At 38.8% G+C, this 25,555-nt stretch overlaps 1 protein-coding gene across 2 annotated transcripts in view; it reads left to right on the top strand.

Moving 5' to 3' along the window:
• Positions 1-25,555, top strand: part of DLGAP1 (DLG associated protein 1) — a 317,851-nt gene that overhangs the window by 137,840 nt on the left and 154,456 nt on the right. For both annotated transcript variants that reach the window (XM_045886989.2, XM_045886988.2), the window contains exon 4: positions 4,375-4,615. In XM_045886989.2, the coding sequence (XP_045742945.1) occupies positions 4,375-4,615 (241 nt within the window). The remainder of the gene's footprint in view (positions 1-4,374; positions 4,616-25,555) is intronic.

Below are 25,555 nucleotides of genomic sequence, written 5' to 3'. Positions count from 1 at the left end.
TTGGCAGTCATAGATCACAATAGGAGAACAGAGGCTTCAAGGGTAATGCTTTAAGGGCAGGAAGGAAACCAATAGGTTACCAGAGGTCTACGAATGTATCAACAGATTCAATTCACATAAGCAAGTTTTTGGAAATACAGATGCAAATACCGTAAGATCCAGCTGGAAGAATTGAAAGAGCTTGCCTCTGGGGAGGGAGAATCTTGGGGGCAAGAGAGCGAGTAAGGTGGGTTAGGGGTTTGCTCTTCTTCTTTATAAGCCATCTAGAACTATTTGACCTATATCTGTAGAATTTTGATAAAGAATAATTTTTTTACATGAAAAAAGTAGTGGCAAGCATTAAATACGCAGTTATTTATAAGAGACTAATTGAGGGAAGAATATGTAGGTTATGTGCTTGGCAATGTAAATATAGCACAACTATTTTAAATGAGGAAAGAGTAGAGAGTGTATATGCAAAAAATGAGAGGAATTGTTAACTGTTTTCAATAATGACATGGGTATGGTATTATTTGTATGCTATTCTGAGACGGTTGTGCATATGTTATAGAAGAAACAAATGAATAATTGCAGAATATCCCAATTCTATCATCTCCTATGTCCCCTGGGAACCAGGATTTTTAGTATGGAATCAAGGTATAAGTATAAATATAATATAGAAGAAGTTACTTTAAAACTCTGAAGTCTGAGGGACGCCTGGGTGGCTCAGTTGGTTAAGCTTCTGCCTTTGGCTCAGGTCATGATCCCAGGGTTCTGGGATCGAGTCCCATATTGGAGCCTGTTTCTCCCTCTGCCTCCCTCTCTCTCTCTCTCATGAATAAATAAAATCTTAAAAAAAAAAATTCTGCAGTCTGAATTTTAATTGGACGTACTCACTAGATCTGCCCACCAAAAAGCCTAGTTTTGCCCACTGAACAATGATCAACCGTAGCAATGACAACGAAGCTTCCTGGGGCCCAGAATGCGTTCTTGTGATACCATTTCCCACTAAAAGAAGAAGGGCATTTTGAAAAAAATACTGACTCCAGGACTGAGCAGGAAAGGTAGATGAGTTAAATACCTTGACATACCTGATACCAAGGATGCTATCAAAGACTACTCATTACATGTCAAAAGGATTCAGGAAAAAAAAAAAGGATTCAGGAGCCAACCTTAGAGGCTCCTACTAGTTAAAGACCAGACAAATGTGAGTTCAAATTTGAAGTGAATTTAAAACCATCATATATTTCTAAATCTATGAGTTCATTTTGATTTTTTTTTTAAGATTTTATTTATTTATTCATGAGAGACAGAGAGAGAGAGAGAGGCAGAGGGAGAAGCAGGCTCCCAAGGAGCAGGGAGCCCGATGCGGGACTCGATCCCAGGACCCTGGGATCATGACCTGAGCCGAAGGCAGATGCTTAACCATCTGAGCCACCCAGGCGCCCCATTTTGATATTTTTAAAAATTAACTGATCACTTTTGGTAGATAAGAGGGAACAAATTTATTATCTTGAAAATAAGAAGGGGGGGAAAAAAACAAACATTTATTATGCCATTTCTACAGGACCTCAACCCTTGAGTAACCACATAATGGGAGAGGAAGCATTTATTTATGAAAATGTTCCAACTAGTAATTGTAAAAGTAATGATGGAATTAGAATATCATCATTTTACAACTCCCAGTGAATTAATGAATCTAGGCGTTGAGCACCAATGACTCCTATCAACATCAAAAGAGAAACAACCCAGACATAATATGTCTCCTGATAAAAGAACACATGACCTCTAGTCTTGCCAAAGGGATTGAACCTGAGTCTTATAAAGCCCCTGGGTCTAGCTTACAATTTTCAGGAAATACAAAAGACAGAGGAACATGCTAAATCCTACCATGAGTATAAAATCAGCAAATCCAGACTGTGGGAAGCTTTACAGGTCAAACAACCCAGATGCTTCCATAAATAAATTTAAAAATGGGTGGAAGGAGGCCTATACATTAAAAGTGAATTGAAAGATATATTGAAATCTTTAAGTGGGTGTAACTAAACTATAGGGTCCAAGGATGCACATGGGTGAAAAAAACCCTAGCAATTCCTTATGAAAATAATTTACATTTATATAATTTATAATTTATAAAAATTTTTAATTTATAATTCCTATAAAGAATTATTCTTTATAAAGATAAAACTCAAGAGTAGCAGTTACTTTTGGAGGGAAGATGGGATTATGGGCTAGTATGGGGCATATAGAGGGGTTTCTGGGGTGCCTGGAAAATCTGTCTTTCTTGATCTGGTTAGTGGTTACAAGGGTGTTTGCCTTATTATGATTCATTAAGTTATACATTCACTTTGTGTGGTTTTTCTGTATCTGTATATAATAGAAACAAAAGGTTAAAAGAGAATGAAGGAGAATCCTGTTAAGATAGAAGTCTAAACCATGAGAGACTATGGACTCTGAGAAACAAACTGAGGGTTCTAGAGGGGAGAGGGGTGGGGTGATGGGTTAGCCTGGTGATGGGTATTAAAGGGGGCACGTACTGCATGGAGCGCTGGGTGTTATATGCAAACAATGAATCATGGAACACTACATCAAAACTAATGATGTAATGTATGGTGATTAACATAATAAAAAAAGAAAAGAAAAAAAACTAATGATGTAATGTATGGTGATAAACATAATAAAAAAATTTTTTTTAAAGATAGAAGTCTAATATAGAAGGTTAAATGGAAAAAAAGTGCAGAATTATATTTACTCTATGGTCCAATTTTTTATGAAAAGTAGGGGAGGGGGCATATATACTCTCTGAACAGACAGTCACCCAAGTTTAATAGTTATTACCTTAACAGGGATAGATATTTTACCATTTCTTTGCAATGTTTGACATATTGATTAATAGGGGAAAATCTAATAAATGATATATATATAGGTGTATATATATATATATGCACACATACACACGTGCAAATAGTTTTACTTTTTACTTTGAAATTATTTCAAGTTTACAAAAGAGTTCCTTGTAAAATATAAAGAACTCCTATACATCCTTGACCCAGATTCATATTCATATTCCTTTTGGCTCAATTGCTCACTTCCTCTATTTGATAATTAGTTACAAATATCATGTCCCTTTACCTGTGAAAGCACTTCCAAGTATTTCCTAAAAATCAATGATATACATCCATACTGAATTTTTTAATATGGACATATATAATTATTAGCCTTGAAAACATACAGGGATTTTATGTCAAATTAGATAAAGTATGTGAAAATACTATTTTAAGCTTCAAAGAATCATTAAAAAAATGGATGTCTTTTCCACTTGATATGCCTTAAGGTAATTCATCACTTCTATCTGAAGTTTAAAGAAATTTGCCATTATTGGAGTATATCCTCAGATAACACAAAATTAAGAAATAGTCAAAAGTTGCAATCATTTTCAGTATTTGCTCTAAGCTTATTTGTAGTTTAATCTTAAGTTTCTTTTAACTGCTAAATTCTTAATTACTAATTAATTTAATATTAGGGAAATTAGACATGAAGTTCTAGAGGGTGGCAGATATTTGAAGAATGCTCCCATGTCTCTAACAAATCAGCTACAAAGTGAGAAATTAATGGGAGCACCTGGGTTTTTTTTCTTTTCTTTTCTTTTTTAGGTGGTGCTCAAACCCAATGTAAGTTAGGTACAGAGGAATGCAAGTAAATAAAAACTGATTTCCTCAAAAAAAAAAAAAACAAAGACTTCATTTGGAAGATTTTAAAACACATAAATAATTTGTGGACCCTATCAGCTTTTTATAAAGAAGAATGAAACCTTCATTAGATAGTGTAGATTGGAAATCTCCATAGTGCTTTTCAAAATTTTGACATATCTGGGTTTGGTCTATTTTTGTGCAGAATGAGAGTATCTTGCCAGAAAATATAGGGCCTGTTTCCATACTTTGCACTAAATTAAGCTGCATTCAACACTGAAATTATTTGACAAGCTGGTCAATTCCAAAAAGCACAATAAAAATACTAGCTTCTAAAATGTTTATACTAAAAACTGTTGCACTGAAACACCCAAACTCTGACCATGGACTAGAAGCTGTTCCCTAGGTTTGCGTTTATAAATAAGGAGAATTAGCACCCGGCAGGCACTGGAAGAAGACTTCCCAGCCCCACCGTCCTTTCCTTGGGAAAATAAAGCTCTTTTTCTTTAGAATTGATTGTTTGGGATTACAAACAAGATGCAGTTCAATTATGGATCGTAACACAGAGGAAATAAGATGCATTGGAGTTTAGTAGAATCGGAGGGGGCTCTCTTGGGGAAGGATGGGGGGTGAAGTTGGGAGATGCTTAAGGGAGAGGGTGCTTCTCCACCAGGTAGGAGTTACGGTACCCCACCTCTGCCCGCAGGTGAGCGAGATGGAAGTGAACGGGCAGTTTGAGTCCGTGTGTGAATCGGTGTTCAGCGAGCTGGAGTCGCAGGCGGTGGAGGCGCTGGACCTGCCCATGCCGGGCTGCTTCCGCATGCGGAGCCACAGCTACGTGCGGGCCATTGAGAAGGGCTGCTCCCAGGACGATGAGTGTGTGTCCCTGAGGTCCTCCTCCCCACCGCGCACCACCACCACCGTGAGGACCATTCAGAGCAGCACCGGTGAGTGAGCAGAACGGCTGTCCCCCGGGGCCCCCTGTGCCACCACAAGCCTGGCCTCCGAGCCCGAGCCCAGGGCTACAGAATGTCCCAAAAGACTGCCCCCGGTGCCCTCGCTGTTATCACACAGTCGCCAGTAACATAACACCACCCGTGCCCTACAAAGAATGGTTGTGCCTCCCTGCCTGCCTCTGTCCCCAGGCTTTGGCCACATGCACAGTCGTCCCTGCCTCCAAGCTCTGGCATCGACAGAGAAACTTCAACTACAGGTCCAGAATGGACAGCACTGAAGGGGGGCGGGGTCTTTCCAGGATCCCCGCACAGCAGCATCCTAGCAGCCAGCAAACTCATCCCACCAGCTCCTACTGGCCACGGTCAGGCTCTTTTAGGGGTGACCCTTAGGCAAATCGGTCACCCTGATTGCTGAGCGCCACACCGTGAGAATGCCTTTTATTTTTTTTATTCCAAGATATCCACAAAATGACTATCCCAAAACACCCGAAATATCACTGTAAGAAAATAAGGAAGAAATGGATGATCCAGATATATTAATTGAACATCTTATGAGTTTTCTTTCATTATAACAAAGACAGATTTCACTATTTTAAAACCTTCTGTCATATGTATACAGCACCTCCTTTTCCCTCTAAAGTGCAGTTAGGTTTATGCAGTTAAACTGTATTTTTATCAGATTTTAAGCAGAGAGGCACAGAAGAGCTTCGCTGGTTTCCATGACACTGAAACCTATATGGGAATATAGCCAGGGATTAGATCTATGTGTGTGTTGGGGTTTTTTTAATATATATTTATAACATTTGGGTCCAAGAAGAAAATCCCCTCCATCTTAACTAGGCTTAACTGTATGACATTTGAGTATAGCTCCAACAGAGAGTAGTTCTACAAAAAGATCATCAAACCTCGAGTAAATAATAATGAATCAATTAGAAGGAAGAGCCTGTGCCAGAATATTGCAGTATTCAATGTTAGTTCTAGGTGCATCAAATGCCAGTAATTATCATTGAGCCTAGAACTTCTGCAGGCTTGAGAAGTCATAGGTCCTCAAACCAGAGTTAAAATCCTACTAACTAGAGATATGGAATTGAGGTAGCAATTTTTAAGAAACCATTAGAGGTTAAATATGAGGAGTTCATTCCTGACCAGTGCAAACTAAGGTATCAGGATCATGGAAAGGGATGCTTCTAGAGGGCTCCGTGGCTCTGCAGGGAGCCCAGCCACTCTGGCCTCGGCTGGCTGGCACCAGCCAGATAGTGGACGTGCATTCTGGCTCACCAGGAAATTCTACAAAAACAGCCACAGAAGAGGTTAACGAATAAGGTTGACTTATCCAATGAAAAACAAATTTTCAATCATCCATGGGCATATTTCTGTGTGTGTTTGTGTTCATGCAGTAAGTGTAATTTGAAGATCTGCCCTGTGCCTATAGCATATCACTGTGTCTCTTACTGTTCCCCATTTTCACCACCCCCACCCCGCCCTTTCCCAGTGTCTAGTCTGCCACTCGCTCTCATAGTCTCGCCGCCTACCAGCTGGTTTCCTGTGCTGAAATCGCTCATTAGATACACAGTATGCGCGTCCTCACCCAGGTGTGCGAGGGGAAGGAAAAGGGCCACCCGCTGACTCCTTCCCCCTCAAGGAGCAGTGTTGTGGATAAAGTGGCAAGAGACTCCTGATTGGCTTTTTTCTGCTCACCTCTCAGAGGATTTGTGCTTTTGTCAGTGAAGAGACAATGTACTTACACCTCCCACATCCGTTCTCGTGCTGTGCTCTTCACCCCACACACCAGGATGTCAGAGACCTTTCCCAGATACTCAGGGAGCTTCCTGGGGTTCAAACAATAGGGTTGCTAGATAAAATCCAGGGTGCCAGTTAAATTTGAATTTCAGATAGTCAATAATTTTGTAGTGGGAGGATATCTCAAAGTTGCATGGGGCATACTTATGCTAGAAAATGATTTGTCCTGTTTGGAGTATTTGCTAAATCTGACAAGCCTATCAGAGAAGAGGAGTAGAATCTGGGAGGGTGTCCTGTGTTGTTCCTTTTAGAATATAAATTGACCAGAGGGTCTTTAGCTGGGGGCCCTATGCAGGAGAACACACCAAAATAGAGAGGAAAATTAAAATCCCAGAGGTGATTACATCATTCCTTCTCAGGCTCCGTGCATCTCATCGTAAGTACTGGGCTACATCCACCTGCTTGCAGCTCTCAGGGTGGGAAGGCTCCACTCTTGGCTGCAGCTGCAGGGGGTCAGGGACAGGAAGATATGAGAAAGCATAAAATATCAGATTTTTGCACAGGGCAGCTGGTGACATCACACTAAACATGATAGATGATCTTTACAGTCATGGAAAAATTAACAAGTTAAGGAATAAACCATGGTAGTATCTTTTTTTTTTTAAAGATTTTATTTATTTATTTGAGAGAGAGAGAGCACATGAGAGGGGGGAGGGTCAGAGGGAGAAGCAGACTCCCTGCTGAGCAGGGAGCCCAATGCGGGACTCGATCCCAGGACTCCAGGATCATGACCTGAGCCGAAGGCAGTCGCTTAATTAACTGAGCCACCCAGTCGCCCCATGGTAGTATCTTCTAAGTAAGCCCATCAGAAATTTTATGAATGCAACCTTAAGAATTCTAATACCACCTTGGGTGCCTGGGTGGCTCAGTGGTTAAGCGTCTGCCTTTGGCTCAGGTCATGATCCCAGGGTCCTGGGATTGAGTCCCGAATCGGGCTCACTGCTCAGCAGGGAGCCTCCTTCTCCCTCTGCCTCTCTCTGTCTTTTATGAATAAATAAATAAAATCTTTAAAAAAAAAATTCTAACACCATCTTGCAGTTTCTCTATGCCATAGATTTGTCCTTTAAAAAGTCATTACTTTATGATATAATAAGGTTCTCCATTCATTCTACCCCTCCCATTACTCCTGTGTGCTCTTCTCTCTTTCACACACACACTTTTCCTTTTCTCTCACATGATCTCAGTAGTATCATATTAATTTTCTTCTACTGGTTTCCTTACATTGAATCAAATAGAATTTCCTGTAGAAAACACAGAATATCTACTTTCTCACACAACTTACAAATTTTTGAAAGAATACGCTCATTTGTAGAAATCAGGAAATTACTTTGCTCTAATTTTAACAATTTCCCCCATGTACACAGGTCATATTTGCAACCGTGTTCAGTAGGATGTGACATAAATTCTTCCTTTTGCTTCTCTTCTTTTGCTCATTATTCTTGGATACTCACAGCCAATTCTCTTTTTCCTAAACTTCCCTTTGCCTGTAAAAAGTTCTTCCGTTTTGTCAACTGCAATTATTAGCTATAACTTTTCCCCCACAACAATGCACATGCACTGAGTCTTTGATTTTTGTTCTAATTGTTCAAATTTTCCACACAATATATTAAGCTTTTCTCTTCCAGTCTTGTCTATTCTCCATATTAGCAAGATGAAATCATAAACAAAAATCCACAAGTGTCTGTTACCACGTGAGAGTGTCATGAGGATGGGCTCAGCCCTAGGTGGCCCCAAGTGTCCCTAGTGACGTGAGCAAGAATGGTGACATCCTGGCAAATCAGGGCAAATTAGGAACTGAGTTAGAGAGTGACTTATAGTTCTGCTTCTTTTGCTTTATTGACTTTTTGGCTTGTGTAACTATGATAGAATCTTATATTCTCCAGCCCGTAATCTGCTTCCAGCACTCAGATATCTCTCCATCTAATAAATTCAACAAGCCTTTATATAAAACCACTGTACCCAGACTATTAAGCTAGAATTAGAGCTACTGTAGGAAAGTACAATTTAACAGTGGAGCAATTAACCTCAGGACTGTGAGAAAACAAGCACCCTTACCTCAGTTGCCTGAATATTTTAGGTAAAAGTAGAACTAGGTGCTGAAACTATAGCCACACGTCTACTTCCGAGTAGTGGATTAAACTTGCCTCATGTGGAATATACCAGCCCAACTGTATGTGTTTAAGAAGAATTTTTCTTTTTGCTTCCTACACGGAGCATCTAAGACCTATCAAAAGCATTAGCATGTTGCAGCGAAGACAGACTTGTATCTGGTGAACAAGCAAAAACATAGTATAATAATCGTCAGTGGAGACAGCCATACAGATACAGATACACACTTGGTCAGAAAGGACAAAAATAAACTGTTCGTAGTGGTCACCCAGCAAGTAGTAAGTGAAAGATTCAGTGGGCGCAGAGAGAAATATTTTTAAATAAGCATTGCTTTTTATGATTTTAAAAGCCAATATAATGTTTGATTAAAATAATACTCTGACAGAAATCAGCAAACTATCATGATATAGAATTCTGGTTTTTTTTTTAAGAAAAGCATTCATTTTGAAATTACAAGCTTTTCAAAGAAGCTTTATGTAACAATAACACAAATTGATAGAGAATAAGTAGGTTCATTTGCCATACCGTGGCCCTTAAAGTTTGGTGTATGTGCTCTATTCTTTTTTTATTAGGGGAAGCCTTAAAAGTTGATGAAGTTGAACTGATCTTTCCTTCAAGAAGCCCCCAGAGGGGCACCTGGGTGGCTCAGCTGGTTGAGCAGCTGCTTTCGGCTCAGGTCGTGATCCCAGGGTCCTGGGATCGAGCCCCACATCAGGCTCCTTGCTCGGCAGGGAACCTGCTTCTCCCTCTGCCTCTCCCCCTGCTTGTGTTCACTCTCTCTCCCCTCTCTGTGTCAAATAAATGAAAGGAAGGAAGGAAGGAAGGAAGAGAGAAAGAGAAGAAATTGTAAACAAAAAAAAAATTTTTTTTTAAGCCCCAGAAAGATCAATGAGGCCCCAGGATAAAGCATCTCCCCAGGCCAGCAGCCAGTGTCCCCCAGCCAGGGAATCAGCACAGTGTACCCTCCTGGGTGTGGCTTGGGGCCACAGTAACACCAATATTTATACTTTTTTTGAACGAGATATTTTCCCTTAAATTGAGACATGCTCTTCTGTAATCCTACTTCACAGTATATCATTGCCGTCATCTCTGACCTACCTACTCAAGTTCTTGCTCAGTTTAGCAAAAGTAGGTACCCTTTGATCAGCTGAGGTCAGGGCTCATGTTCCGAGAGTTCGCCCACTGGCTTGAGTCTTAACCCCCAATCAGCCATCCCATCCGGGATACCCAATCCAGGTACCTTCATGCACCCTACCTTCATGCCCCTTCAGTCCCATATACCCTGCTCCCCACCCACCCCCAATAACAAAAAGCCTTAACACACAAGTTCATGAGCAGAATAACATTAAGGCAATAATTTATATTTGCAATACACATAGTAGGCATTCAATAATGGAGGAAGAAAGGGGAGAGAAGATGCAAAAAAAAAAAAATACTTGTGATTTTTACTTGTGAATCACAAAATAATGTGATTACCACCATAGCTTTAGGTAACACAGCCTTCAAGTCACTTAATTATCATTTGTCTTTTGTGGTGAAAACATTTAAGATCTAGGGGTGCCTGGGTGGCTCAGTCATTAAGCGTCTGCTTTCAGTTCAGGTCATGATCTCAGGGTCCTGGGATCGAGCCCCACGTCGGGCTCCCTGCTCAGCGGAAAACCTGCTTCTCCCTCTCCCACTCCCCCTGTTTGTGTTCCCTCTCTCACTGTCTCTCTCTCTCTGTCAAATAAATAAATAAAATCTTAAAAAAAACATTTAAGATCTAGTCTTTTAGCAACTTTGAAGTATATAATATAGTATTGTAGACTATAATCAGAATGCCATGCATCAGATCTCCACAGCGTATTCATCTTCTAACTGCAAGTCTGTGCTTTTGACCAACATCTCAATTCCCCCACCCCCCCAGCCCCTGTAACCACTATTCTACATTTACCACTAGTTCAGCCTTTTTAGATTCCACATATATGTGATATCATATAGTAGTAGTCTTTCTGTGACTTATTTGGCTTAGCATAATGCCCTCAGGGTCCCATCCATGTTGTCAAAATGGCAGGATTTCCTTCTTTCTCGTGGCTGAATAATATTCTACTATATATACAAACTCCATCTTCTTCATTCATCGATTGATGGGCTTAGGTTGCTTCCATATCGTGGCTACTGTTAATAACAAACAGCAGAAAAATACTTACATACCTCACAAACTGCACGTTTGATGATTGGATAATCAAGATAACTTTCCTAGAGAAATAGTGTTGCTATTAAAACAAGTTGAATCATAAGATATTAGCAGAAGAAACTTCTACATCATCTAGTCTGAGGGTCTGCAAACTACCATCTATGGACCAAATCCAACCCTCCATCTATTTTTGTAAAGTTTTATTGGCACAAAGCCACACTTATTTGCTTACATATTGTCTGTGGCTACTTTCACTCTTTAACAGTAGAGTTGAGTAGTTGTTGCAGAAAACCAAAACTATTTACTATCTGAGCCTTTATTGAAAAAGGTTACCACCCCTGATCTAATCCACTGACCCCCATTTTAAGATAAGAAAACTAAGGGGGGCTTCTGTCTGGAGGCAAAGTCAGAATAAAACCCCCTGATCTCCCAGCCATAGCCCTTTGCCTGTTTGGGTCCCAGCTCTTGAAGTTATTTATTGCATGATTGTAAAGTTAATCTGAACTAATTTTCTTCATGCGTAAAATGAAATCAGAGTGCTGCTTCTCTTGCCAGCGTTAATGGCCACTTTTGGAGCATTCTTAGAGTTCAGAGAAAGCACACTTCTTTCTACGAGGCACTAATTCAATTAATAGGTTGTTTTTATAAAGCAGTGAAGGAAAGGTTCAGAAGTCCAAGGGGACAGACAGCAGCCAGAAGTGTTTTGAACAAAGAGCCTTTCTTTTCTATTCAAGATAAGATCAAGTAATAAATAATCAGATATTGCCTGGACTGGTTCCTTGTTTCGCTGCTAATGAGGTTCCCTTCCTTGAATTTCTCTAACCATCCAAGTAAAACTTGAGACCAGCCACTTACCCCCATCTGAGGAGGCAAAAAAAAAAAGGCAAGATTGTGGCACAACCTTATGCCTCTTTATGAGATCACTTGTCTGGTTTTTATATCTGAGAAAACAGACAGTGGTAAGTTTTGGAAGAATTTTGGCTATAATCTTTCCTTTCTTCTGTGGGACACTTGAGTTGGAATTCCTCTGTATTCTAGTAGAAATATTATGAAATCACAAGATGCAAAAGTCTTACTAGATAGAGAAAGAAACAAAGTCTGAAGAACTTAGGCTTTCATCTCCTCCAGTTGTTTTGCTGTATATAAGTCACCTCTAAGGGGCGCCTGGGTGGCTCAGTTGGTTAAGCAGCTGCCTTCAGCTCAGGTCATGATCTCAGGGTTCTGGGATGGAGCTCTGCACTCAGAGGGGAGTCTTCTCCTTCTCCCTCTGCCCCTCCCCCTGCTTGTGCATTCTCTCGTGCTCTCTCCCAAATAAATAAAATCTTAAAAAAAAAAAAAATCACCTCTCAGGAATAAAGTGGCAAACTTTGAGATGTTGTGCTCTAGAGACAGTCCTAAAGTCCACCTTTGCCCATATGAGGGGTTGTCACATGGCCAATTGTGAAGGGGCTCCAAGGTTTTCTGGCCATTAGGGTTAATGTGAGGTTCAAATCAGTAAGGAAGTAATAAATCAATAAGGATGATTATTAAATCATCAGTAAGTATTATGTAAATTACACATTAAAATGCCTCTATCTGCTTTGATTTTAGATCTCTCAATCTGGCTTACTTCATTAACAATGATAATGGCTAACCTTTTAGCACGTACTATTTGATAAGCATTTTGAACCAGCTGCATAGACTCTCTTGTGTAATCCTAATGAATAGTCTAGGACATATATGTAATATATTATCATTCTCATCATACAAAAAAAATTAAGGCTTATGAAGTTTACACAACTTGAGCAAGGCCCTACCCCTAGTGAATTACAGAGCAGACTCTTAAATTCTCTTTACTGATCAATGAATGTTTAGTATAGTATACCTTGAAATAATTTAATACAAATCTGTCTGTGATCTAGAAGCTCTTCTTTCATTCTTTCTTCCCACAAATTTTTATTTAGCTCCTGCCATGTTTGAAACTTGTTTCTTCCTTAAATTTTTCTTTAAAAAAAAAAAACCCTCTTTTTTAAAAAAAACTTTTGTTCATGTATTATTGACATGGTTTTTCATGTTGGTTTGTCTAAATGTGAAACATCTGTTTAAAGTTAAAGATGTAGGGGAAAAAATAAAGTTAAAGGTGTAGGGACACCTGGGGAGCTTGGTGGGTTAAGCATCTGCCTTCAGCTCAGGTCATGATCCCAGGATTCTGGGATCAAATCCCGCATCAGGCTCCCTGCTCAGTGGGGAGCCTGCTTCTCCCTCACCTGCTGCTCCCCCTGCTTATGCGCTCTCACTCTCTTTCCCTCTGACAAATAAATAAATAAAATCTTTTTAAAATAAATAAAGTTAAAGATGTAAAAAATAGGAGAGGTGGCTCAAGATGGCAGCATAGAAAGATCCTGACCTCATCTCCTCCCACGGACACAACAAATGTACATGTACATATGGTGAAGTATCCTCTGGAAAAGACCTGAAAACTACCCGAACAAGCACCTCCACAGCAAAGTATAAAAGGGCTATGTCAAGACCAGTTGGAGAGGCAGAGATGCAATCCTGCAAAAAACCCACCCCTGGTGCAGCAGTTTAGTGGGAAAAGATATCACAAATATTGGACTTCTCCCTGAGGAGCAAGGGGTTTGCACTCCACATCAGAGATCCCAACCCTTGAGACCTGCACTGGAGAGATGAGCCCCCAAAAATCTGGTTTTGAAAACAAATGGGGTGCACATCCAGGAAAGCCATTAGGCTGTAGGGAATGAACACTCCACTCTTAAAGGGTTCGCTTGCAGACTCCTTCACCCCAGGATCCAGTATAGAAGTAGCAGTTCATAAAGTAACCATACAATATAGGAAGGAAATTTATTTGCTACTCTTAAAGCACCTGCTAGAAAAACAGGAGCCTGTTGGGACTCTCTCCGGGGACAGAGATGCTGGCAGGCACCATTTTTGGTATTTTCCCTGTACCTTGCAAGTGTGGGCACTGGCAGGGGCCATTTTTTTCACTCTCCCTCTAGCCTGCTAGCCCTGACATATGTGCCCCATCCTTGCACACCACTCCACCATGACCACATCTAAGCCAGATAGCTGAGAGCTGGCCCTGAGCACTACTCCACCACAGCGCTGCCATAGTTGGTCAGTGCATGCATCCCAAACAGGGGACATCCCTTCAGCACCTGGCTCCAGTGGCCAAGGGGGATTGCATTTTGGGCTCTATGGGTCTGAAACAATTGGACAAACAGTTCTAGGCAGGCTTCCACCACCAGGGCACTGCACCAACAATAACTGAAACACACCCCCTGTCCTTCTGTGAAAAAGGCCTATCTACTTGACCTGCAGCTTCAGCCTGACAGGCATGCGTCCACACATCTAGAAACTATGGAGGTGCTCTCAGGGAATGCAGACTGAGGAATACCATCTTTGAGCTCTCACTTGGCCTTGCTACAGCTTACTAGTACCGCTGAGAAAAAAGCTCACTCAGAGTCCAGAGTTTTCAACTGTCACTAAGGGGACACCTCCAGATCACTGGGTCTGGAGGCCAGCAGGATCTATGATTGCTGTCCCACAGGACTATGTATATTTGTCTACCTTAAAATCTGCTGTCTGAGGGTCTACCTCCAATCAGCCTGAAACTAGGTGCTGACTGAAATCCCTCCCTCTGGAACACTCACAGATCTTGGCACACCCTCAACAACTGGGGCCTGTCAAGAAAAAAGGCTGCTTAGACAATCACAAAGTTTCTAGAGACAGCCAGGAGCTAGAGCAAGGTTATAGGATAGGGTTTATCTCCTACACAAGGCCACTCCTGTAAGACTGAGAGAGAGAGCTCTTTCGCCTAATACACAGTAACAAACAGGCTTCAAGCAAAATGAGGAGACAGGGCAATATGTTCCAAATCAAATAGATGAAGTCTCAGAAAAAAATTAATGAAATGGAGATAATTAATATTGCCTAATAAACAGTTCAGATTTATGTTCATAAAGATGCTCACCAAACTGAGGAAAAGAATGGGTGAACACAACAAAGAGATAGAAATATAAGAAAGTACTAAATAAGTCACAAGACTAAAGAACACAATAACCAAACTGAAAAACACACTAGAGAGGCTCAACAGCAGATTAGATTAAGCACAAGATAGAATCCATGAGCTAAAAGACAGGGCAGTGGAACTCACCCAAACAGAATAGCAAAAAGAAGAAACACACCAAAAGGTCAAGAGATCTACAGGACAACATCAAGTGGAATATTTGCATTATAGGGTTTCCAGAAGGAGAAGAGAGAAAGGGAAAGAAAACTTATTAGAAGAAATAATGGTTGAAAATTTCCTTAACCTAGGAAAGGAAGCAGACATCCAGATCTAGGAAGCCCAAAGAGTTCTAACAAGATGAACCCAAATAGACCCACACCAAGGCACACTATAATTGTCAAAAGTTAAGGATAATGAGATGATGTTAAAAGCAGCAAGAGAAAATCAACTTGTTATGTACAAGGAAACCCCCAATAAGACCATCAGATTTCTCAGCAGAAACTTTGCAGGCCAGAAGAAGGTGGCATAATGTATTCAAAGTACTGAAAGGAAAAAACTTTCAACCAAGAATACTCTACCAAGCAAGGTTATCATTCAGAAGTGAAGGAAGGAGAAACAGCTTTTCAGACAAACAAAAATTAAAGGAGTTAATGATAAATTTTAAAAGGAGCTCTTTAAGCTGAAAAGGGAGGCACTAATTAGTAACAAGAAAAAAATATCAAAGTGAAAATCTCACTAGTAAAATTAGATATATAGTAAAGGCAGTGGGTAAAATGTGGGAGAGGTAAACCTGCTGTCAACTTTAAATACTTTGTTTTTTATATGGGCTGTTATATATGAGCCTCATGGTAACCACAAGCAAAAATTCATAATAAATACACAGAAGATAATGAGAAAGGAATCAAAGCATAACATTATAGAAAGTCATCAAACTACAAGAGAATAAACCAAGAGAAGAAGAAAGGAACAGAGAACTACAAAACAGGGGGAAAAAAACAATTAAAATAGCAACAAGTATATACCTATCAATTATTACTTTAAATGTAAATGGACTAAATTCTCCCATTAAAAGAGTGACTGAATGGATTAAAAAAAATGAGACCCATCTATATGCCACCTACAAGCAATTCAAGTCAGACATAAGGACACACACAGACTGAAACTGAAGGGACAAAAAAAGGTATTTCAAGCAAATTGAAAATAAGAAAACAGGAGTAGCTATACTGATACCAGAAAAAAAATGGACTTTAAAGCAAAGACTGTAATAAAAGACAAAAATGGGCATTACATAATGATAAAGGGGTCAATTCAACAAGAAGACATAACACTCATAAATATTTAAGAACCCACCATAGGATCACTTAACTACATAAAGCAAATACTAACAGACCTAAATGGAGAAATGGACAACAATACAATGATAGTAGGGTACTTAATACCCGGCTTACATCAATGGATAGATCATCCAGACAGAAAATTAATAAGGAGGGGTGCCTGGGTGGCTCAGTGGGTTAAACATCTGCCTTCGGCTCAGGTCAAGATCTCAGGGTCCTGGGATCGAGCCCCACGTCAGGCTCCCTGCTCAGTGGAGAGCCTGCTTTTCCCTCTTCCCCCCTGCTTGTGCTCACTTGCTCTCTCTCTCTCAAGTAAATAAATAAAATACTTTTTAAAATTAAAAAAAATTAATAAGAAAATACAGAACTCAAAAAACACATTAGTGTAAAGGGACTTAATATACATGCAGAACATTCCATCCAAAAGCAGAATACACATTCTTCACAAAAAAAAAAAAGCTGCATGTGGAGCATTTTCCAGGATAGAGCATATGTTAGGCCACAAAACAAGTCTCAAGAAATATAAGAAGACTGAAATCATATCGAGCACTTTTCCAACTACAATAGTATGAAACTAAAAATCAATTGCAAGAAAAAAATGAAAAAATCAAAAATATGTGGAGTGGAGATTTTTTTCAAAACTATGTGGAGATTAAACAACATACTACTGAACTAACAATGGGTCAAAGAAATAAAAGAAGAAATTTAAAAATTCCTTGAAACAAATGAAGATGGAAATACAACATTCCAGAATCTATGGGATACAGCAAAATTAGCTTTAAGAGGCAAGTTCATAGTGATGTAGGCCTACCTCAAGAAACAAGAAAAATCTCAAATAAACAATCTAACTTTATACCTAAACAGAACTAGAAAAACAAATAAATGCTAAAATTAGTAGAAGGAAGGAAATAATAATAATAATAATAATAATAAATCAGAGTCTTTTCTAAAAAGAAAAAAAAACAATGAAATTAAGAGCTGGTTCTTTGAAAAGTTTTTTTTTTTTTTTTAAATCAAGAAGCCTTTAGCTAGACTCACTAAGAATAGAAGCGAGAAGGCTCAAATAAAATCAGAAATGAAAGAAAGTTACAACTCATACCAAAGAAATACAAAGGATTATAAGAGACTACTGTGAACAATTATACACCAAACTGGACAATCTAAAAGAAGTGGATAATTCCTAGAAACTTACTGTCTTCCAAGACTGAATCATGAAAAAATAGAAAATCTGATAAAGCAATTACGAATTATGGATATTAAATCCATAATCAAAAAACTCTCAACAAATGAAAGCCCAGGACCCAACAGCTTCACTGGTGAATTCTACCAAACTTTAAAAGAAGATTTAATACCTATCCTTCTCAAACTCCTCTAAAAAACTGAAGTGGAGGCACCCTTCCAAACTCATTCTATAAGGTCAGCCTTACCTTGATACCAAAACCAGATAAGGACACCACAAAATAACGTTATAGGCCAATATCCCTGATGAACATAAATGCAAAAATCCTCAATCAAATATTAGCAAACCAAGTCCAGTATGATCAAAAGATATTTATTCGAGGGAGGCAAAGATGGTTCAACATCCACAAGTCAATCATCACATACACCATATTAACAAAATGAAGGATAAAAAACCATATCTCAAATACAGAAAAAGCATTTGACAAAATTCAACATTCATTTATGATTAAAGAAAAAAAACTTTCAACAAAGGGGTATGGGAGGAACGTACCTAAACATAATAAAGGCCATATACGACAAGTCTATAGCTAACATCATACTCAGTGGGGGAGGAGCTGAAACTTTTCCCTTAAGATCAGGAACAAGACAAGGATGCCCACTCTTGCCACTTTTTTTCAACATAGTATTGGAAGTCCTAGCCCAAGCAATTAAGCAGGGGGTAAAAAATGCATCCATTTTGGAAAGAAAGAAGTAAAACTATTACCATTTGCAGACAACATGATTTTACATACAGAAAAGTAATCCTAAAGACTCCACCAAAAAATGAAAAATGAATTCAGTAAAGTTGCAGGATACAAAAGTCAATGTACAAAAATAGGTTGCATTTGTATACACTAACAAACTATTACTAATCTTTATAATTACATCAAAAAGAATAAAACACCTAGGAATAAAGTTAACCAAGGAAGTGAAAGACCTGGATTCTGAAAACTATAAGACACTGATGAGAGCAACTGAAGAAGATACAAATAACAGGAGATATTCCATGCTCATGGATTGGAAGAATTAATACTGTTAAACTGTCCATATTACCCAAAGCAATCCCTATGAAATTTTCAATGGTATTTTTCACAGAAACAGAACAATCCTAAAATTTGTATGAAACAACAAGAGATGCCAAAGAGCCAAAGTAATCTTAAGAAAGAAGAACAAAGCTGGAGGCATCATGCTACCTGATTTCAAACTATACTACAAAGTTATAGTGATCAAAACAGTATGGTATCAGCATAAAAACAGACACACAGATCACTGGAACAGAATAGAGAGCCCAGAAATAAATCCAGGCATATACAGTCAATTAATTTATTATATTCATATAATTTAACAAAGGAGGCAAGAACATACAGTGGGGAAAGGACAGACTCCAATAAATGGTGCTGGAAAAACTGAACAGCCACATGTAAAAGAATGAAACTATACCACTATCTTATACCATATGCAAATATTTTTTTTTTAAGATTTTATTTATTTATTTGACAGAGAGAGAATGAGAGAGAGAGAGCACATGAGAGGGGGGAGGGTCAGAGGGAGAAGCAGACTCCCTGCCGAGCAGGGAGCCCGATGCGGGACTCGATCCAAGGACTCCAGGATCATGACCTGAGCCGAAGGCAGTCGCTTAACCAACTGAGCCACCCAGGCGCCCACCATATGCAAATATTAACTCAAAATGGATTAAAGACTCAAATGCAAGATGAGAAATCATGAAGCTCCTAGAAGATAAGCTCCCTGACCTTGGTCTTAGTAATATCTTTTGGGATCTGACTCCAGAAGCAATAACAAAAGCAAAAATAAACAAATGGGACTATCAAACTAAAAAGTTTCTGCACAACTAAGGAAACCATCAACAAAATAAAAAGGCAACCTACTGAATGGGAGAAAATATTTGCAAATCACGTATCTAAATAAATGATTAATTTCCAAAATATATTTTAAAAACTCATATAACTCAATAACCAAAAAAGGAAAAAAATCCAGTTTAAAAATGACCAAATGATCTGAATAGACCATTTCCTAAAGAAGACATACAGATGGCCAACAGGTATATGAAAAGATGTTCACCATCACTAATCATCAGGGAAATGCAAATCAAAGCCACAATGAGCTATCACTTCACACCTGTCAGAATGGCTATTATTAATAAGACAAGAGTTGTTGGCAAGATGTGGAGGAAAGGAATCATTGTGCACTGTTGGTAGGAAAATAAGCTGATGCAACTACCTTGGAAAATAGTAGAGAGGTTCCCCCCAAAGTTAAAAATAGAACTACTATATGATCCAGCAATTCTCCTTCTAAGTATTTAAAGAAAACAAAAATAGTAATTTGAAAAGATATATGCACCTCTGTGTTCATTTCAGCATTATTTATAATGAACCACATATGAAACACACAATGGAACACTATCAGCTATAAAAATGAATTAACGTTTGCCATTTGCAACAACATGAATGGACCTTGAGAGTATTACACTAAGTGAAGTCAGAAAGAGAAAGACAAATACGATTTCACCTTTATCTGGAATCTAAAAAACAAAACAAATGAACAAAACAAAACTCGTGGATACAGAGAACAGATTGGTGGTTGCCAGAGGGTAGGAAGTCTGGTGCGTCAATGAATGGGTGAAAGAGAGTAACATGTACAAGCTCCCAGTTATAAGTCAGGAGGTAATGTATGTACAGCATGGGGACTATAGTCAATAATACTGTATTGCAAATTTGAAAGTTGCTGAGAAAGTAAATCTTGAAAGTTCTCATCACAAGACAAAAAAAGATGTAAAACAAGTAGCAATTAAAATGGATAGTGTCCAACTCTTGATTTCAGCTCATGATCTCAGGGTTGGGAGATGGAGCCCCATGTCGGGCTGGGTATGGAGGCCGCTTAAGATTCTCCTTCTTCCTATCCCTCTGTCCCTCCCTTCTCTCCTCTCTAAAAATGAATGAATGAATAAAAGAAATGGATAGAGAAAAAGCCTATGAAAAGTCTGGGTTGAAAATTCTGTATTATGTTTTCTCATTTTGACATTATGACAGATTGAGAAGATCAGATATTCAATCCCTTGATCTAGTTCTAGTGTTGTCAGACAGCACTGAATAGAAAAAAGAACTTTTGCCAACTCATGAAAACTGCTCTGCAAACTGAGTAGGTGGTAAAGTCTGTGTTGAGGCTGATAAAATGAACAGAGGTAGTATTTTTTTGCTTAGCCTAACAATAGTTATATGTCAATTTTATCTCAATAAAGCTGGACAAAAGTACTACAATAATGTAATGCTGATCTGACTGGTCTTTTGAATGAATTGTGATCATTCACAACTCAGTTACAAAGGTCAATCAGAAAACAATTTAGAAAATCAGATTCCTCGGGGCGCCTGGGTGGCTCAGTCGTTAAGCGTCTGCCTTCGGCTCAGGTCATGATCCCAGGGTCCTGGGATCGAGCCCCGCATCGGGCTCCCTGCTCTGCGGGAAGCCTGCTTCTCCCTCTCCCACTCCCCCTGCTTGTGTTCCCTCTCTCGCTGTGTCTCTCTCTGTCAAATAAATAAATAAATAAAATCTTTAAAAAAAAAAAAAAGAAAAGAAAATCAGATTCCTCTAAAATGAGTATTTATTAAATGGGAAATTTCTCAAAAAAATTAATGACATGACAATATAGAACCTAACAATGCACTTCTTTATCTCTAGTTACAAAACAGTGTCCATGGAGGTATCGTAAAGAAATTGCCACTTTTAAAAGCCTTTATAATAGTCCAGAGTTTTCTGATCCAATTCATATTAAACTTTAACAAATAGAGCAATGTAATAGCTATTAAAAACCATATTGTAATTAATGCTGACAGTCAGATGACCCTGCACAGTCACTTTAATGGCATTATTTTGCTCTGGGTGGTAAATCCAAGAGCAGAGGTTTTATGTTTGTCTATTACTCTTGCTACTGACATTCAGTTAAGCTTTCTGTACAACCTGTAAATGCTGCCAAGTGTCTTTATTTAGAAATAGATCAAAATGAATAGTACCATAATTTTACTATATTGGCAAATAAGAAACAATCTTATATGCATTGTAATGATGAGTCAATGATCATATAACTATTAGCATTCTGAAAGCTCTCTTTGCCATCTGCTGGTGTCTTACTGACAAATTCTACCAACATATAAGTAACTGGTAGAAAAAAATACAAAAAAGAAAAATTATCAGTATTTGAGAATTCTAATAACCTTTCATTTAACTTACAGAAGAAAAGAACTAGTCTAAATTCTCTCTAAGAGTGTGAAAAACTCAAAATTTAGTTTTTACCCCTACAATATGTTATGTTTTTATGGTTTCAGGGGATACATAATATTACTAAAATTAACTTTGCTTAGGGCGCCTGGGTGGCTCAGTTGATTAAGCGACTGCCTTCGGCTCAGGTCATGATCCTGGAGTCCTTGGATCGAGTCCCGCATCGGGCTCCCTGCTCTGCAGGGAGTCTGCTCCTCCCTCTCACCCTCCCCCCTCTCATGTGCTCTCTGTCTCTCTCATTCTGTCTGTCTCAAATAAATAAATAAAATCTTAAAAAAAATACATAAAATTAACTTTGCTTAGCCAATTTCATACTTTAGAGGTATATCTCTGACAAGAGCTGTGATCAAGACAGAGATTCATGAATTTCTGGATAGGATTGTCATCCTGTCTCTCTTAGAGGCCAACCTTGCATTTCTTTTCCAGCTGATATTCTTATTCTGTCACATATTCTCTCCCACAATTTTAAAATTTAAGGAAAATTGATGGGTTCATATCATCTACTGCTTTGCTTCGGAAAAGCTTCTCTCTTCCGAAATGTTGATTATGGCCAGACAATCATAATGAGACAGTTTGTTTGTATCATTTTCAAAGAACTTCTTTCCATCAGCATTTTTAACTTTTTATTTCAAGATATAAATTTACAGGGGCGCCTGGGTGGCTCAGTCGTTAAGCGTCTGCCTTCAGCTCAGGTCATGATCCCAGGGTCCTGGGATCGAGCCCCGCGTCGGGCTCCCTGCTCAGCGGGAAGCCTGCTTCTCCCTCTACCACTCCCTCTGCTTGTGTTCCTGCTCTCGCTCGCTCTCTCTCTCTGTCAAATAAATAAATAAAATCTTTAAAAAAAAAAGATATAAATTTACAGGAAATTACAAAGATAGTACAAAGAAGGCTCTCATATACTCTTCACTCAGTTTCCCCCCAACAGTTACAGCTTATATAACTATAATACAATATCAAAACCAGGAAACTGACATTAGCACAGTATACGGATAGTTCTTATTTTATCACCAATAGATTCCTGCAATCACTGTAATCAAGACACAGAACTATTCTACAACCACCATCTACAGCTGTCCATGTTTTATCAGTTTGAGGTATAAAATCTTTACTCCTCCTAGTACCTTTGCCCTCTCCCATTTATAATATAATCATCTTAAATAGTTTATCCACATACATTGTGAGTCACATCCCACAATGCCATACTTTGTGCTTCAAATGTCAAATTTGGGTAATTTGTCATAATTTTGGAAATTTTGTCATAATTTAGGAAATTTCAGAAGAGAGGGAAAATCTATTGTAGTTACCCTATTTTTTTGGCAAACCGCCCAATTTGAGAAATTGTCAGCCATTATTTATGACTTTTTTCGTCCCCACCTCCCTCCTCCCATCCTTCTGGGACTCCAGTGACACAGTAGCCATGACTCCAATGAGTGATTTGAGCAGGGAGGTTTCCTCAGAAGAGGATGTAGGTGGGCAGGTACTGTTACACAAAAACAGTTGTGTGTGTGTGTGTGTGTTGCCCCACCTAATGTGACCCAACTTTCACAAATAGGAGACAACTCAAAGTTACATTTAGCTACTACATCCTGTATGTAGTGCCTCTTATCACTATCAGAGTCCATTATCTTCCTTCCTAATCCGGTCCAAGTATTATTTCTCACCATTCAGCAACTTACAGGCTAAATTACATACTCCTTTAAAATACCTGAGTACTCAAAACAAAAACTCAACAATCTTGATTTAGAAAAGGAAGACGACAAAGAATCCTCAAGGACATCCGTATCCATTGTCCTTCAAATAATCTAGGATGACTTCATTGGCAGATCAAGTCACAGCTGAACTTTAATATAGCACAACTTGTCTTAAATAATGCTAATAACAGACATTCTGTTTCTAGAGCTTATGGAATTGCCTTGTGTTTGTCAGATGGCAGCCATATCAAGTTTTACTGATGATGCATTTACCATATTCCATTAAATAAAAAGAATGTTGATGTAAATCCAGGTAAAATTCACACAAAATAACTTTCTTTAAAAAAAAAAAGATTTATTTTTAGAGAGAAAGCACAAGCAGGGAGAAGGGCAGAGGGAAAGGGAGAGCATCTCAAGCTGACTCCCTGCTAAGTGCAGTGCCCAAGGCAGACTCAATCTCACAACCACTGAGATCATAACCTGCGCCAAAATCAAGAGTCAGAGGCTCAACCGACTGAGCCAACCAGACGCCCCACAAAGTAACTTTTTCACTTAAAAATTAGTTACTTGAAACATGACTATCAGAAAAAGAAAGAAACCCAAAGCCCTTAATATTTCCTAAATTGCTTAAATAAAAGAGAATGAAAGCTCTTGGCTTCAGCCAAGTAGCTATCTTGAAGTCTCTACTACTCTTATATAAGATCTGTTAGTACCTTGTGACCCAAACAATGGGTTAAAGAGTTTAAATGCCACTAATTTATAGCTTTGCAGTGGTTCAGCAATTAGCCATTGAAACACAAACCTCCTGGGGTGCCTGGGTGGCTCAGTCATTAAGCGTCTGCCTTTGGCTCAGGTCATGATCCCAGGGTCCTGGGATTGGGCCCCGCATCGGGCTCCCTGCTCGGTGGGGAGCCTGCTTTTCCTTCTCCCACTCCCCCTGCTTGTGTTCCCTCTCTCGCTGTGTCTTTCTGTAAAATAAATAAATAAAATCTTAAAAAAAAAATTAACATAAACCTCCAGTGCTCACTCAGAAGAATTGTGTCATGAATATTTGTTGATAACTGATTGATAGATAAAAATGTCGGATTGCCTCAGGAAATTTTCTGCTCAATGAATGCTTGCATTTCTGGGATGATTCTAACACCTTCACAGAAGCAGAAAGTTCTTTTCTTTTTTCTCATACACCTGAAAATAAACCACTTCATTTTACAGTGAGTGGGATAGTCACATGTCTCCCCACACTATCTTGAGAAATGAAGTTTCAATAATTTCTTATTTGGGGAAAGAACTTCTAGAAATGGACGATAGCAAGAATCAAGGATACTGGTAAACATTAACTTCTACAAATAAAGGCCTCCACTTTATTCTCTGCCTGTTAATTCCACTTCATGTTCTTTCTCCCCACGCCTTCCAGCCAAAGCCCCACAGAGGTTACATCCCTACCTTTTCCCTCTCCATGTCTGTAAATAAGGAAATCATGCTAATAGTCCTGACGTGGTCTCAGAGCTCCGCTTCATCTATGGCACCTCGAAGCCCTCTTCAAAATTGTATATGTGTGTATGTACACCCAAACACATTGTTTAGAACTATGTCAAGAAATTGTACCCAGGGGGGGAAAAAACTGAAAGGAAATGCACCAGAATGTTACATGGTAGTTCTCATTGGCATTGAAACCCAAGATCTGGTTTCAGGTTTTCTTTATACCCTTTTTCCCAAATATTCTACAGTGAACTTGTTTTATTTTAATAAAAGAAATTTTATTAAAAAAAAAAAACAGCTAACATTTCATGGTGAGGGCCCTATTTGGAAAAAATAATACATCTCACATCAGCAGATCTCGTGATTTCACCCTTTGCCTTTTCGTTTTTGTAATTAAATGAATTCTCTTGGTTTCTGTGGTTAAATTGGATAACTAAAGATGATCTCTGGAAAGATGCTGCTTTGTGATTGTCATTTATCTAAGCATATAATATCTCCTAGAAAGGAATTCTAAAACAATAAAGTATTTAAAAAAAAAAATCCTCTTGTTTTCCCTCTCATTGTGGTATCAGGTGAGGTTTCTGCAGATTTTGCAGGGTTTTCTTTTCTCCCTTCCGATTCAGAGGCAGTTAATTTGCAAACGACAGTTGCAGGTGGTTTGCCAAGGAGAAAGGAGCAGAGGACAAAGGAATAAAGCGACATAAAACCAGCTTATGGCATCTTTAAAACCATAAATCCATGCCTTTGTCGCTTTTACTCTGACAAAGCTCACCTCTCAGAGGCATGCTTTCAGCTTTTCCTTGTGTTCCAGCCAGAAAATCTCCC

This window comes from Mirounga angustirostris, unplaced genomic scaffold, assembly GCF_029215605.1.
Source record: "Mirounga angustirostris isolate CCGP_5_RB_7025 unplaced genomic scaffold, mMirAng1.0.hap1 SCAF_14, whole genome shotgun sequence".
Taxonomy (NCBI): domain Eukaryota; kingdom Metazoa; phylum Chordata; class Mammalia; order Carnivora; family Phocidae; genus Mirounga; species Mirounga angustirostris.
The sequence above is the reverse complement of the archived record's forward strand: the minus strand, read 5'-3'. Positions and strand labels throughout refer to the sequence as shown.